Raw genomic sequence first — 15,129 nt, 5'->3', positions numbered from 1 at the left:
ACGTGATTATTTTCCTCTGTGGGTTGAGGGGAAATGGTAAAGCAGGTGTTATCCTTCGTAGCAGAGTCCATACCTCCAGAAAACTGTAGTGCTGTCTCCTTGAAAACTAAACGTTCTTATTGGTTTTTTTTAGATAATTACATTCTGATTCTAACTGCATACAATTCACACCAGCTGTATGAGACAGGGTCCAGTCAAAAAAAGGAGGAAACATGCTGTATATTTCAGAGATAATATTAATATGAAAAACTGGTATGTAGATATTTAAAGGTTAGTGGGACAAAAAGAAGATATTGAAAACTGGAGATATTCGCTCCCACTCAGGATTAAAGAAAAGAAAGAGAGAGGATATCCAGAATCTGGGGACTTGGAAGGAAGTTTGTTCCTTGGGATGGATAAAACGGGAGGGTAGCCCTACCTAGATAATGTTCACACCTCTAGAGGGCACTGCATTGCTGGGATTAGACTATGGATGGAAGCAAGGTTAGTTGGCACAGGCACCTTCTGTGTTCAAGGGGTAAGACATCGCCGGTGTGGCAAGTGCGCAAAGTGCTGGGAGTCAGGGCAGTGAGCCTCCACTGTGGGTGTAAGTAACCCTGATAAGAACTGGAAACAGGAAGGAAGCATTGCTCCTCTTCTCCCTTCTTTTGATCTCTTTTTGGTATCTCCCATTGGCGGCAAAATGACAGTACCCTGGCTGGCAAGATAATCTGGGAAACATAATTCATAGATGCCTTCTCCTTCGGGAAATGCAGTTTGTATAATCACAGGACGACTTTTGGAAGGGTGGCCTGGGGCTGAAGCACAACAGGTAAATGACTGGCACAATAGTCATCCCAATCCTTTTATTTTTTGAAAGTGTGTGTCTTAAGAAAGAGGACAATCGAGCATCACCATTCATTTCATTGGGACACGAAAGCATCTCATCAAAAGCATCTGGGTGTCCTCAGAAGAATGTTACTGGCTATCTGAAATGACAAATGACTAAAGGCTATTATTGTTCAACTGCTCAATATCCCTCAATACTGAAATGGCCTCCTCTCCCAGAAGACCAGTTCTCTAACAAGAGTGCAGGGGAAGAGAGGTGGTGTATCTCAGCCAAAAACCAGTGTCGGTTTAGAAATATTTCTTCAACAGCAGGGCAGAGATGGACAAAACAGAAGCTAAAAGAATAACTTGGCATTATAAAAAACAGTTTGGGCAAGAGATGATGGAGACCTCACTTTAGAAAGCAGCAATGGGAATAGGAAAGAGAGAATGTATTTAAGAGAAATTCAGCCATTAAAGACAATGGAGTGAAGTAGGTACCTGTGTGGAGTGAGAAAGTACAGGAACCTGGGACCACGCCTCAATTTCTGCCTTAGGAGGGTGTGTAGTGGCTGTGTATCAACCCAAAGCAGGAAAATTAAAATGCACCTTTGGAAGGGATTTGACATGTTCAGTTTCGGGTTTGCTGCTTATACACTATAGACCCAATTGCTGTCAGAATATCACGAGAAGTTTTATTTGGGCATTGAGCCTTGAATCAATGGATTTTCCTTTGGACTTCTTTGGAGTAGAGAAAATCCTTGTTTCCCGCCAAACAAGATCCAAACTAATAGCCAGGGCCGTTAGTCAGGCTGCTACCTTGGAGAGGCCCCTGATTATTTTGCTAACCTCTTATCTCATTCCCTCCTCCAAAGCGGTGTTTTGGGAAGATCAAACACATCATGAACACACTGACATTTGAAACATTTGTGCTTTTGGAAATGCTCAGTCTGGAAGAGTGAGCTGCTTGGCCTGACTCTCTGTGATCCCCTGAAAATCAGCTCAGATGGAACTTTTAGGATGTTATTCCCCAAGGGGCAGGGAAAACATAGAATTTACCATTATCCTTTTTCTGTGCCCTCTGCACTTGATATTGTTCCATTATGTTATACTTTTAGAGCTTATTTTAATGTGTTTACTTACATCATGGGCTCCCCTGCTAGACTTTTAGTACCTTAAATGTATAAGGCAACATATATGTGTTTGAATCACATACACACCAGAAACTGAGATTTTTTTAAATTCATAAATTGACAAATACTGTTGGTTAGATATATAATGAGATACTTCAAATCAAAGTAGAAATAAAACAAGAAAAGGGGAAAGAAGGCAATTTACAAAAGAGGAAACACAAAATCACCAATAAACAAAAAGTGATCTCAACTTCCGTGATCAGTGAAATGCACATAAACCAGCTTAACTAAACTTAGGCAGGATCATTCCTCACTGTAACTCCCTGACCTCCCTTTTCACAGAGGATTTACTCTATAAAAATCATAATAAAAAAATCCTTTGCCCATTTGAGATGTAAATCTTCTTCCCTCATCTTACCAGATTTACAAATAAAAATTGTCTTCATCAAGGACCTGGGAACCACCCCTTTGAAATAGAGAACTGTGGTACATTTACACAATGGAATACTTCACAGCAGAAAGAAAGAAGGCGCTCCTACCCTTTGCAACAGCATGGATGGAACCGGAGAGCATTATGCTGAGTGAAATAAGCCAGCAGGTGAATGACAAATACCACGGTGATCTCACCTATAAGTGGAACCTAATCAGCATAACAAACAAGCAAGGAAAATAGAACCAGAGACATGGAAATAAAGAACAAATGAACAGGAACCAGAGGATAGGGGGAGGGGGATAACCGGGTAAAGAAGGGGAAGGGGTAAGCAAAGGAACACAAATAGAGGAGTCATGGACATGGACAATGGCAGGGGTTGATTGTGGGTGTAGGTAACGGTGAGCAATGGGGAAAAATTTGGGACAACTATAACTGAACAACAATAAAAAAAAGGAAATAGAATCATGCAGAAAGATAGGGCCCCTTCTCCACATCTCTGTTGAGGGGTGGGAGCCAACCTTTGATAACTGTCAGCAAACACAGATGGCCCAATCACACCAACCGACTGATCCACCACCCACAGCTGCCTGCACCTTTCCTGTAGCCCAGCATAAGGGGGTAACATTGTCCCACATTTTGTTTCAGTGGAGCTGAGCTCAATCTCTCTCCCTTTCATTGCAAGTCTTGACCTCTATTTTAGTAGTTTTGAATAAAGTCTTCCTCCCCTGTTTTATTCTGTCTTGTGCAATTTTTCTTTGACACACATAAATATATTTTTAACCATGTACATCCAAAAATTTGCAAAATTAAAAAGTCTGAGGATATGTAATTATGGCAAAAAAAATCTAAAGAATGAGTTGACCTTTAGTGTTTGTGTAAACATAAATTGATACAATGATTCTGAAGGTGAATTTTAGTACCTGAAGTGACTTTAGTGAACTAAGGCGATTGCCTGTAGTACTTCTTATAATCATTAAATTTGAAAACAATAGACAATACATCATAGTGTATTCAAATCTCAATTAAAATCAAATGTATTTCATTATCAGAAAAGTATTGATGACATATATTTGAAAAGCAAGGCTGGTTTTCACGTATGTGAAAATACATGTATACATGCATGGCAAGACATGTCAAAGAACAAGACCAAAGAGAAACAAGATCATCAATGTTTTTATGAATATTTTAAATACTCTGGGAGATTCAAGGAAGATGCAGTAGGGGTTGCAGTATAGCTTTTGGAAGGTCCCAAATCCCTATGTAAAATAAACAATTAGATGGTGAAGTCAAAATCATATGATACCATTCCCAACCCATCTTATGAGTTACCCTCAAGAACCTCAAAACACAAATGAAGGAGGACATGCTACCCAGAGCCACAAAACCTACATGTTATCATCATGTGTGCAGAGAAAGCACCGAAAGCAACACAGCAAGTTACAGAGCTGAAACCCAATGAGTTGAAAATAGCTAGCAGGTACTCCCTGAAGTCAGCAGAGAACCAGAGGAAAAGTTGCTTATTGTAACAGTGGATGAGTGTAAAGACCCTGGTATATGGCTGCAGGAGCTGGATCCTCCTAAACCTTTTAAGCTCTTAAAATTTGGCAAATCTTTCTTATCTTTGAGGGATCTACATTGAGGAGAAATTGCTGGAAGTGGGATCAAGAATTAGTGGGATGAGAACAATGGGGAATAAGGAAATTTTAAAAAATTGAGTGAATACAGGGGAGAGGGCGCGCCAGAATAGCTCAGAAATCTAGTCACCACATTTTTTAATACTGTATGAAAACAATGGGTGTCTGAACTCAAATTTAGAAAATCTATCTGCATCAAACCTCCTTCTACAAATTGAGAAAATTTAAATTCACATAAAAATAAGCAACAGAAAAAGTTTGCCATCAACTCCCATATAAGGTCATAACAAATACAGTGTTCTGCTATTGTATCTACAGTGAAAGCACACTAGAAAGACACGTTCAAAATATAGCCCACAATTTTAATGTGCCATTTCAAGATGAGCTAAAAAGTATATATAAAACACCAAATCAAAAATCGTATTTAGGAAAATTTGTGAGAGAGTTACCAAAAAAAGAAGAAAAGGAAGAAAACATCATTTAAAAAATAGAGATAAAGTAAATTCAAGGCTAAACACAATCAAACTGAGACCAACATCAAAAATCACATGGGATAATCACCACTCGCAGCCTAAAGGTTCTATAGCCCCTAACACCCTAGTGCTTATGACGCTTTCTTGTAGTACTCACATAGAAAGGTACATAGCGTTTTGTGAGTTCATGCTGCTTCCTTGAGGTGTATTTTAGAGATAATAATATGTAAGTGCTGTAATAAACAAGGGCATACATTTTTGCTCCTTGCAGTATGGTCCACAGACCAGTGGCAACAGCATTATCAGGGAGTACACAAAAGATGCCCAGCCCAGATCCCCCATGTCTCACTTGGCTTTTTAACAAGAGCCCCAAGAGAGCTGTGCATATATATTTGCATACACAAGAGAGTTTGAGAAGCTTTGGCCCCAGATCACACCCTCTATTATTTATTTTAATGATTTAAAGTTAGTGAGCACTTAATTGGTCAATAAGCCATATGAAACTATTCTTTCTACACAGTAGAAGTATGGAAGTTATTGAAGAGCTTAAAGATACCCAATTTGTTCCTACATGATGTATTTTATCAATTAATCCTGAAAGAGACTATAGCCATTTTAGTAACCATTCTGTTTATTTGCAATACAATGATATAAAAATAGACCTGAATATGAATATGGTTTGATTTTGGCTTTACTGACACCTGTATGACTTTGCGTAAGTCATGATAAGATAGATCTGATATGTTCTTAAGTTTTAATTTTTTACTTCTTCCACAGATCACACAGCTCTGCTTAACTTGGTTCTAAATGGAACAGACCACAACTTTATTTTATGCCTTCTGGTGAGGCATAGATTTCATTATGACTTTTTCAGATTAGCTGGTTGATCTGGAATGCACGCTAGAAGGCTCCTTAAGCTTTAAATAATAAGTCATTCCTTTTCACCTCGGTGGCTCAGCATCAATTCTGTGTCTGAGCCAAAGCAATGAAAATCATTCCTTGGGCATTCAAGGACAAACCCTTTTATTTCAATTCTATTATTCATATTCATGAATGTGATGTATAATTTTTCAAGAGACTGAAAGATGATTTTAGATGATTTATTAGATATCCAGAATCCATTAAATAATCTCGTTAACAAAATAGCAAGCAGCCAGTACTCATCTGAATTATTTAGACGCCAAAATGGAAATGTACAATCAGAATAATATTCACAGTGTTTACATATTAATTGAAATGTATTTAACTTAGACATACATTTCATTTTTATGTATTATAATTTTCATCAGAAGTATAAAAGCTGCAGTGGATGCCAACTTCAAAGTGTTTGTTTCTTTGTGAATTTTTCTATTAGTTAGTCATGCCTGGTTTTACATAACCTTTCAGTATTAGGCACTTGTAAAATACAGGGCATGGCAAAAGTAGGTTTACAGTTGTGAGTACATGAAATGCAGTTTATTCTTTTATTATTTATTAATTATGGTATTAGTTTCCATGTGAAAAGGTATAAACCTGTTTCTGCCCTATTCTGTATAGATCATTATTCAAGATTATTTTCACTATGTCACAAAGGTTCTAATCTAAGTAACCTTATAAAATTGGTTTTTACTGTAACTGAATAAAGTAAACACACCAAGCTATTTAGTTATTTTCAGTGATTTTCTTACATTTGGAATAATGTATTAATAGGATGTTTGTCAACACTGTGCAAATTAAGCTGAATATACTTTATTTTAATCAAATTTGGTAAAACTTTAATTTTGTAAAGAATACACATACTTTTAATATAGATATTCGGAAGCGTTATTAATGGAAACAAGTTTGATATGCTTGCATCACCAGTTTGAAATAATTTGTATTGAAAATTAAAAAATCACACACTAGACAAAATAATTTACATAATATAAATTTACATAGTGATAGTAGTTCTAAAAGGAAAAATAAAGATTGCATTTTCTAAAGAAAATGTCACTTGTGTATTTTTGTGTTCTTTCTAACCTCTATGCCTCCCTGAAATTTTGAAATGAAGATAATTTATGCTGAAAATAACTTTGAAAAGCCAAGAAATTTCACTCACTCCACAATTCTGTACATAGTTCTCCTCCACCCACAAAGGATAAATTTGAAGACCCCAGAGGATGCCAGGGGATAATACCAAAACCCTATATATCAATTTTTTCCCTATACATACATACCTATAATAAAGTTTAATTTATAAATTAGGCACAGTAGGAGATTAACAACAATAATTAAATAGAACAATTACAACAATATGCTATGAAAAAGTTATAGTGATAAATATCTCTCTCTCAAAATATCGTATTGCACTTGTGAGGATGTGAGACGATACGATGTCTTTGTGATGAGATGAAGCGAGGTGAGTGACTAGGCATCGTGATGTAGTATCACTCTAGCACACAGGGCACTGCCATACTGCAAATGTCGCTCTGATCACGAAGTTGGCTACTAAGTGACTAATGGGTGGGGCGCATACACCGGACATACATTGGGCAAAGGGATGATTACCGACCCCCATGGGATGGAGTAGATGATGCGAGATTTCTTCATGCTACTCAGAACGGCATGCAACTTAAAATTTATGAATGACTTCTGGAATTTTCCATTGAGTATTTTCAAAATGTGGTTGACAGCATAACTGAAACCCCCAAAAGAAAACCGTGGATAAGGAGGAACTACTATATTACTAAATATAGTTGATCCTTGAACAACAGGAAGTTTAGAGCCACCAAACCTATGCAGTTGAAAATCCATATATAATTTTTTATTTCCCAAAATTTTACTAATAGCCTACTGTTGACCAGAAGTCTTAGCAATAATATAAGCAATCAATTAATATATATATTTTGTATGCTACATGTATCATATACTGTATTCTTATAATAAAATAAGCAGAAAATGTTTGGGGGAAAATTATAAATGAGATACAAATATATTTACAGTATTGTATGTATTTATTGAAAACAATCTGCGTATATAAGTGGACTGTCACAATTCAAATGCATATTGTTCAAGGCTCAACTGTAAATCAGGGACCTTTATTTTTTCAGTGACTAAAAAAGTATTTTCATTTTACTATGCATGTAAAATGTACTATTCTCTCCCAAGGTCATTTTACTGTGAACATGAAATATACTGTTCTCGTCCAAGGTCACTGTAGTACCATGATGTAGATGTATTTATTAGAGGCTGTTACCAAGGTTAGTTACTAAGTAACAAATCCAAAGTACAACATAAACAGTAGAACGGACAAGTTCTATTTATTCTGCGCTATAAAAAATCAACAATTTTTTCTAGATCTAGTAACTTGATATTCCAACTAATTTTCCCTCTATTTCTAAATCTCATTTAAATGTAACATTTTCTGTTATGCTAAGCCTACCATTTGAGATAATACTTAGAGGAATGCTTTTAAACTGGAGAGTATATCAGTGGACCAGGGTACCCTATCATTACTGCTATTATGATGCAATAGGCAATTTGTGGAACAGGAAATAGTTGAGCTCTGAGTCCTGAATTCTTTAAATATTTAGAATGTGGGGGACTGAGGAAAACCCATTAAAGAGAAGGAAAAGAACAGCTCATGGGATAGGAAGAATCTAATGACAGTCTTTATAAAGAAAGACTTGGGGTGACCAAAGAGGATCAGACTGCTGTGTTGGCGCTCTGAATAAACCTGTCTTCACACATCCTATTGTAACTACTCTGCCGGAGGATGCTGAGAATGCCCCTGGGAAACGAGTCATATAAACACACCCTTACCAGACTTAGTTTTCATTTACAGGTTTCTCAGTTAAAGTAATATTACTTTTTAAATAGTTACACATGCTGCTTAATACTATGTGAGCAATAATGAATATGACAATAGGAAAAGACTTAAAATTACCCTATTTTTGGAAATCGCTGTCTAAATCAACTTGTGATTAAATTCATGTTGCCTGAGGTTGTCACTGTGAACCACCTGATCAAAATTAATTTTCTCATGGTTTATATATATATATATATATATTAAAAAACAGAGTTGTTGCAAATTAAATTACAATATCATCTATGAATTGTAAGCAATACTTCAAGTTTTCAAAAATACACATTGACTAGTTCTCTTACAGATTTTCTTTAGTAGTCTTCAGGTTTGTTTTTCAACATTCGAAACTATCAGAATTTGGGGACATTAGAAGAATAGTCAAATAGTTATAAAAGTATCAATGGCAGTGACAGTTTGCTCAGCATGGCTAAAAGAGCTTTATTCACTGGTGTTTGGAACTTACATTAGTTGGCTACTTTGAGAGGATGGCAGGTGTCAGAGGTGAGTGGAAATGAAGGTTTAAAACCCCTTCAATCCTGCGACCGAAGTTACTAGTGAAATATACCTACTTATATAAGTGAGCCCAAGTCAATACAATAAAAATATAAAATAAGTTTCTGTAACATGGGGATTTGAAAGTCATTCTCCTGACATAAGAAAATATTTTCAGTTTTCCAAGACTGAACATGAGGTATTGGTATAGATGGCTGCATTTTACCAGAAACGTAAGTTCACATTTAATAATAGTCTACAGGTGCAATACAAATAAAGATAGTTTAAAAAGCTAAATCACTGTTAAATTATTTGATATCGCTGGTGATGAAAATGCAATGATACCTAAGGGTCCGTAAGTGTTTTGGCTGTGAAACTTTGCCAATCGATGTATATAGGCCCTTCTGTTGCATGACTTAAACATGAACAAAACAGAGACAGAAAATCAGTGTAAGTGACAATCTGACTAGTAAAATATTTAACAACTTGAATGTCTGCACAACTTGAGCAAAATCATCAAAGTCACATGGCACGGTTATCCCTTATAATTATATATAGAAATAAATAAATAAACTTATTTTTAGGTGACGAGTGAACTGTGTTCTACCTATGTTGTATTCTACACAGAATACACATCAATGTAAGGTAGAAGTCGTGGTGTATTTCAAGTCCTAAACACAGATGGCACCCTCCAAATTCTTACAGGACAATATTTTAACATCAGTAAGACCGTGTAAAACTATGTGTTAATTTGTTTTACCAATACATCATACTAGTCAAACATGGGAGAAATCGTACTGTGCCTTATAAAAATAGACGCATGCCCTGCCCTTTGCTACCCTCCCGGTCTCTGTTTCAGCTTCCTCTCCAGAGTGGTTTCCTAAGCACTTATTAAAAATTGAAAGGCAACAGTTATAAACTCATAGCAACATAATAGGTAAACCACTTATAGCAGATATGGATTTGCTGAAAACCACGTATATTTTAAATCTCCCCAATTCTGGTGGAGAGTTGCTTGTATCATACCCATCCATTTTGGCAGTAATTGAAAACAGGGTTTTGAAGTAAAACATTCATTCTTCCACCTTGACAAGTACAGTTCTAGGAGAAAACTATTAACAGCTGAATATCCTCCATTTTCTCCACTTCTCTTGTGAAACAAGCCAAGAAGGGGCACCTATTAACACGTGACAAGTTCTTCAGCTTATAAACAATTTTAGGAGTAAAAAATCTCTATAAAATTACCAATTCCACACACACACAATTTATATTAAAATGAAATTTTAACCTAAGCTATCTTTGTAATAAATTTTATGACTTAAAATTCAAAGGGCAATAAAATTATAGCACACATCAATACTAAAGATAGAATGAGAATGTGATATTATTCAACATTACCCTAATAGATAAGTATCATAATTCCAAAATACAGTGGGGGATATTTTAACTCTTAGTAAAAAAAATTAATAAAACTGTTTTTATTTCATTTTTTCCTTCCTGTGAGAAACTATATTAAAACCAATAATGAGAAGACATATCCTTATATGTTCCTACAAGAGAAGATGTTTAATTTTCACTAGGAAATTGTATTAACACATTGAGGAATTTTGTGGCTTTTTATTCAATGGCTGCTCCAAGTGTAAAAAATCCCATCCACTTACCTTAAATGGTCCGCTTACCTTCTATATTACATTTATTACTGTGTTTAACAGAAAAACACAAGTCTTTATACTAATCTTCCCTTTGATTTTGCATCTCTGCTGGCTCCCATTTTTTTGATTAATGTTTAGCTGGTAAATGAGATCCTAGGAGGAATGAGGCGTCAGTGCTTGAAGCATTGGAAGTGCTTCAAACTTACGACAAGAGAACTAGATATCAACTAAATCCTTCTCCCCTCAATGGAAGGACATGTCCAACTGGTCCAAAATAACCTGTGGGGACTAAGAGGGGGACGGTCAGACTTACCGCCATGCAGGCACAGGGGTTCGGTATGACCCAGATAAATCTGTAGCTGCTCTGGGTACAGTACCTTCCACACTTATTTCTCAGTTGCTAACTTTGGTTGTCTCACTTTGTGAACAAATACAGGTACACAGCGGTGGAGACCAGAGCACCTACACTCCTCATTTTGCATGTTTAACACAGAAAAGTGAAATTTATTTGGTGATTTTTAAAAAAAACATTGGTAGCTCCATCTTTTGTGGTATTGACCAGGCCAGCTATAACAGAATTGCTTATCAAACCCATGCAATCAAAAGAAAGTGAAAGATCAGTGAGCATTTTTGGAAGACCAAATCTGCAAGAGTAATTCCAAGTAGTTTTTTTTAACTATCACTAACCATATTCTTAACCAGTTTCATTGTAATTTGACTATGATGAGTATTTACTAAAATAAAATATTTTGGTATTATGGCATGATAATATTAAAATGCAGCATTTGTTTTTTTAGTAGGGCTTATTCATTGTAGTTTCACATTAATTACCAATACACACTTAATATCCATCATACTAGTTACTACTTATTTTATACCCTAAGGATTATCCCTCTTGAAAACATACAAATCTTAGAACAGATGAGCATGTAGTCACTAGTTTTTCATACAAAAGTATTACCTCCATTTAAAGCCATAAGTTAAAAACAAAGAAAACCCCAAGAATGTAGGTCCTAAATAACTAAAAACAGGATCATTTTCATTTCTAACTCCTCTTACATGCTTCTAAATTCACTGTCCCTCTTTAAATTCATGGTAATAATTGTCCTTATGGATATTTCTAAATCAGTTCCTCAAGAATGGGCTTAGCATCACACACTCACAGTCTGCGATGTTCAACGTCCTCTTGACTTCTCCACTCCCCGATCCCCCACAGCCGTCTTCATCATCACAGTCCCCGCTGCCCTGCTCAGCCAGGCCGCCGCCACTGCCCACGGGCAGCTCCCACTTGTCCGGTTTGGGGGACCTGCCTTGTAACAGCTAAAGGTGAATACAAAAAGCATTTATTCAGAGCAAATTCAAGTCATCTTAGAATGCTGTTCAGGGACCTATGAAGAAATTAGAATTATTTTCTTACATGAGTGCACTATCTTAATGTAGACACTTTACCAAATCAAGTCTACAAGAAAAGTTTAAAAAAAGCCTGAAATAATAACAAATAATAAGCAAGGTCTTACAGCCAAAAGAGCTATGACCTGAATATTTGCTCTGTGCTAAAGATTCGGAAGGCAAATAAAACCAGGTCTTCTTGCTCATGGAGAGTTTGACTACAGACTCCTTTGTTTCTGAATAACAATATTTAGGTATGATGTCAAACTCCAATATAACACAACTCCCTTTGCAGTATATTGGATGATAATATTGCACTGTTTTAAAACCAACAATCCAAAATTTCTCAAACAGTAGATTACTAAAATGGTACTATTGTTCCCAAAAAGATTCATTTAAAAGAATCTGGAATTTTGGACATACACATTTTGAGCTTATTTAAACTTTCTTAGATCAAATACACAGTCCAATGCATATAGCACAGAACTAAACCTTGGAACAAAAGACTTAAGTCCTGTTTCCATTTCTACAGATAACTTAAGAAACTTAACCAACTTGGTTCTCAAGTATTTCATTTATTTTTATGAGCAAAATAGATGGAATAGCCATTTTCCCTAGAGCACAGGAGTGCTGGTAATACTTTTGAATAACAGTATAAATGCCTGAACTCCTTTTCAAAAAGGTGGTTTTATAAATAATAGAATGTTTCACCGAAAGCAAAAACTGAGTACAATGATCCAATGTATGATACTTACCCCTCTGGGCAGTTTTGGAGAACATGTGACTAAGCATGAGCACTAGAGGGTACTGCTATTTTATGAATGAACTATACCTCAGCTGAACACCTAATGGGCATTTAAAACCTCAGGGCATTTTATGGAAGTATTATGGTCGTCACTTCTCAGGGACTTCCTAAACAACAGTATTGATTAGCAGACAATAATTAAACATACAACCCAAAGAGAGCAACTCATATTGAAAAACACAGAGTGAAATAATCTCAGTATACCTAAGACAGATATGGTTAGCATTTAAAAGACATTTACTCTAAGCAACTACACTTTGGTAATTCACCAACTTTCAGAATTTAAAAAAAATTCACCATAAATTCTGAAATATTACAATTCCTTAAAATGTGTGTTCCCTAACAAAAATGAAATGCTAAAACAACTTGACAATAATTTAAAAATTCTTTTCAGAATTTATTTCTATGTAAGAGCATTTCCCCATATTTATTAATAGGTATGACATTTAAAAAGAAGGATGGTCACATGGATTTAGACAATGTTAAGCTACTACATTTAATGAACAGACATGCATGCTTCTTCCTGTAGGGAAGATACAGATATATAACACAGCCCATAACACTTCAGAGTCCAAAAAAGGAAAGGATAGATAATGGTATTACTTGATAACACGTACCCTTTGCAAGGTAGCATAATCATAAAAGGCTTCATCACTAAGGTCCAAAATACTTATATTTGAATCCTGATTCTGACATACATTAATTGTGAGACATTGGGCCTTGTGCAAGTTACTGAATGATTAACTCAGCTCCCTTGTATCTAAAATAGGGACAATGGGGGGTCCGGGGGGGGAGGCTGTGGTGGGTCCCCGGATATACCCGCAGAACTTTGGACCATCAATCAAGGATTGTGAACTTCTTGGATCTGTTTGCACTCAAACAACTATTTTTAACAGCAGTCACAACCAAGCCACACGGAAAATCGACAACACGGAGTCCAAAGGACAACTAGATACTCGGCTGGACCGGTATGAGGAGCGAGGCCAGCAGCGGAGCAGGTTAGCAAGAAAAAATTCCCGGGGCGGTGCGCGGCGCCCGCAGGCAACCGAGGGCGCTGATCGGCAGCCAGCTGGCTGCCGGAGCGCACTGGGAAGAGGCGCGGTGATCGGTCAGTCAGTTGGTCGTGCGCATTTACGTGGGGAGAAGCCAGTGAGAAGGGAAGCCGGCGCGGGGCAGCAGGCTCGCGCAATTCCAATCGGATAAACCCCAGGCGTGTGGAGTGACTGGAAACGCTGGGCTAGCGGAGAGGAACACCATTGCTCCCTCTCTGACCCCGCCCCCACACACAGCGTCACAAACCGGCGACCTGGGTCGCCCAGTCCTGGTAAACAACTAAGGCTTCGCTCCGCTCACTTAACAGCGCGAACAGACCAAAAATGGCTCTAGGACAACTCAGAGCCCCAGAACCGATAGACCTAAGTGATGAAGAAATAGCCAGTCTTTCAGATGCACAGTTCAAAACACTGGTTATAAGGATCCTTACAGAACTGGTTGACTTTAGCCACAAATTAGAGAAACATGGAAGCTAAATTAATTGAAATGAATGGGGATACAAAAGATTCCAATAGTAATGGAAAGAAAATTGGGACTCAAATCAAGGGAGAGAACCAGAAGGAAGAAAAAAATGATCAAACAGAAAGGAATGAAGAAATAAGAATTCAGAAAAATGAGGAGAAGATTAGGAACCTCCAGGACATCTTTAAACGTTCCAACATCCGAATTATAGGGGTACCAGAAGGGGGGAGAAAGGAACAGCCACCAGTGGAAAACTTATTTGAACAAATAATAAAGGAGAATTTCCCCAAGATGGCAAAGGAAATAGACTTCCAAGAAATCCAGGAAGCTCAGAGAGTCCCAAAGAAGTTGGACTCAAGAAGGAACACACCAAGGCACATCATAATTACATTAGCCAAGATTAAAATGAAGGAGAGAATCTTAGAAGCAGCAAGAGATAAGGGGACAGTCACCTACAAAGGAGTTCCCATCAGACTGTCAGCGGATTTCTCAAAAGAGACCTTACAGGCAAGAAGGGGCTGGAAAGAGGTATTCCAAGTCATGAAAACCAAAGATCTACAACCAAGATTGCTCTACCCAGCAAAACTTTCATTTATACCTGGGCCATTTTCTTATTGTGAAAGAAAGTACACATAAAACACTCTGCCTAGTGTTAGGACATTAAAAATGATTATATTATTATTATCTACTTTATTATATATTCTATTACAATATTACTTAAATATGCACAGTACATTAGTTGAAAGAATTATTTGAGAAAAATTGAATTATGTGACTTAGGTTAAAATTGTTCTAAGAATTACCTGACAAGTACAACAAAAGCCCAACTTCCTGGTGACAGGTTACAATTCCCTTTGGCCCATGATCTTCTTTCTCAACACCTTCCCCTTTCAACTTGACTTTCCCTTTACTTTCCTAATTATCACTACAATGGTTTCCTGGTAGCTTGGCAAAACAAAGATGGAGTCTCAGA

The 15,129-nt window shown here is 36.8% G+C and overlaps 1 protein-coding gene across 1 annotated transcript in view; it reads right to left on the bottom strand.

The window, feature by feature from the left end:
- GPC5 (glypican 5) overlaps positions 1 to 15,129 on the bottom strand; it is a 1,180,543-nt gene that overhangs the window by 570,588 nt on the left and 594,826 nt on the right. The window contains exon 7 of the mRNA XM_037132503.2: positions 11,611 to 11,767. Within this exon, the coding sequence (XP_036988398.2) occupies positions 11,611 to 11,767 (157 nt within the window). The remainder of the gene's footprint in view (positions 1 to 11,610; positions 11,768 to 15,129) is intronic.

The sequence above is a fragment of the Artibeus jamaicensis genome, unplaced genomic scaffold (genome assembly GCF_021234435.1).
Source record: "Artibeus jamaicensis isolate MK-2021 breed Jamaican fruit bat unplaced genomic scaffold, CSHL_Jam_final contig_415, whole genome shotgun sequence".
In the NCBI taxonomy this organism is placed as follows: domain Eukaryota; kingdom Metazoa; phylum Chordata; class Mammalia; order Chiroptera; family Phyllostomidae; genus Artibeus; species Artibeus jamaicensis.
This window is presented reverse-complemented; position numbering and strand designations above follow the sequence as displayed.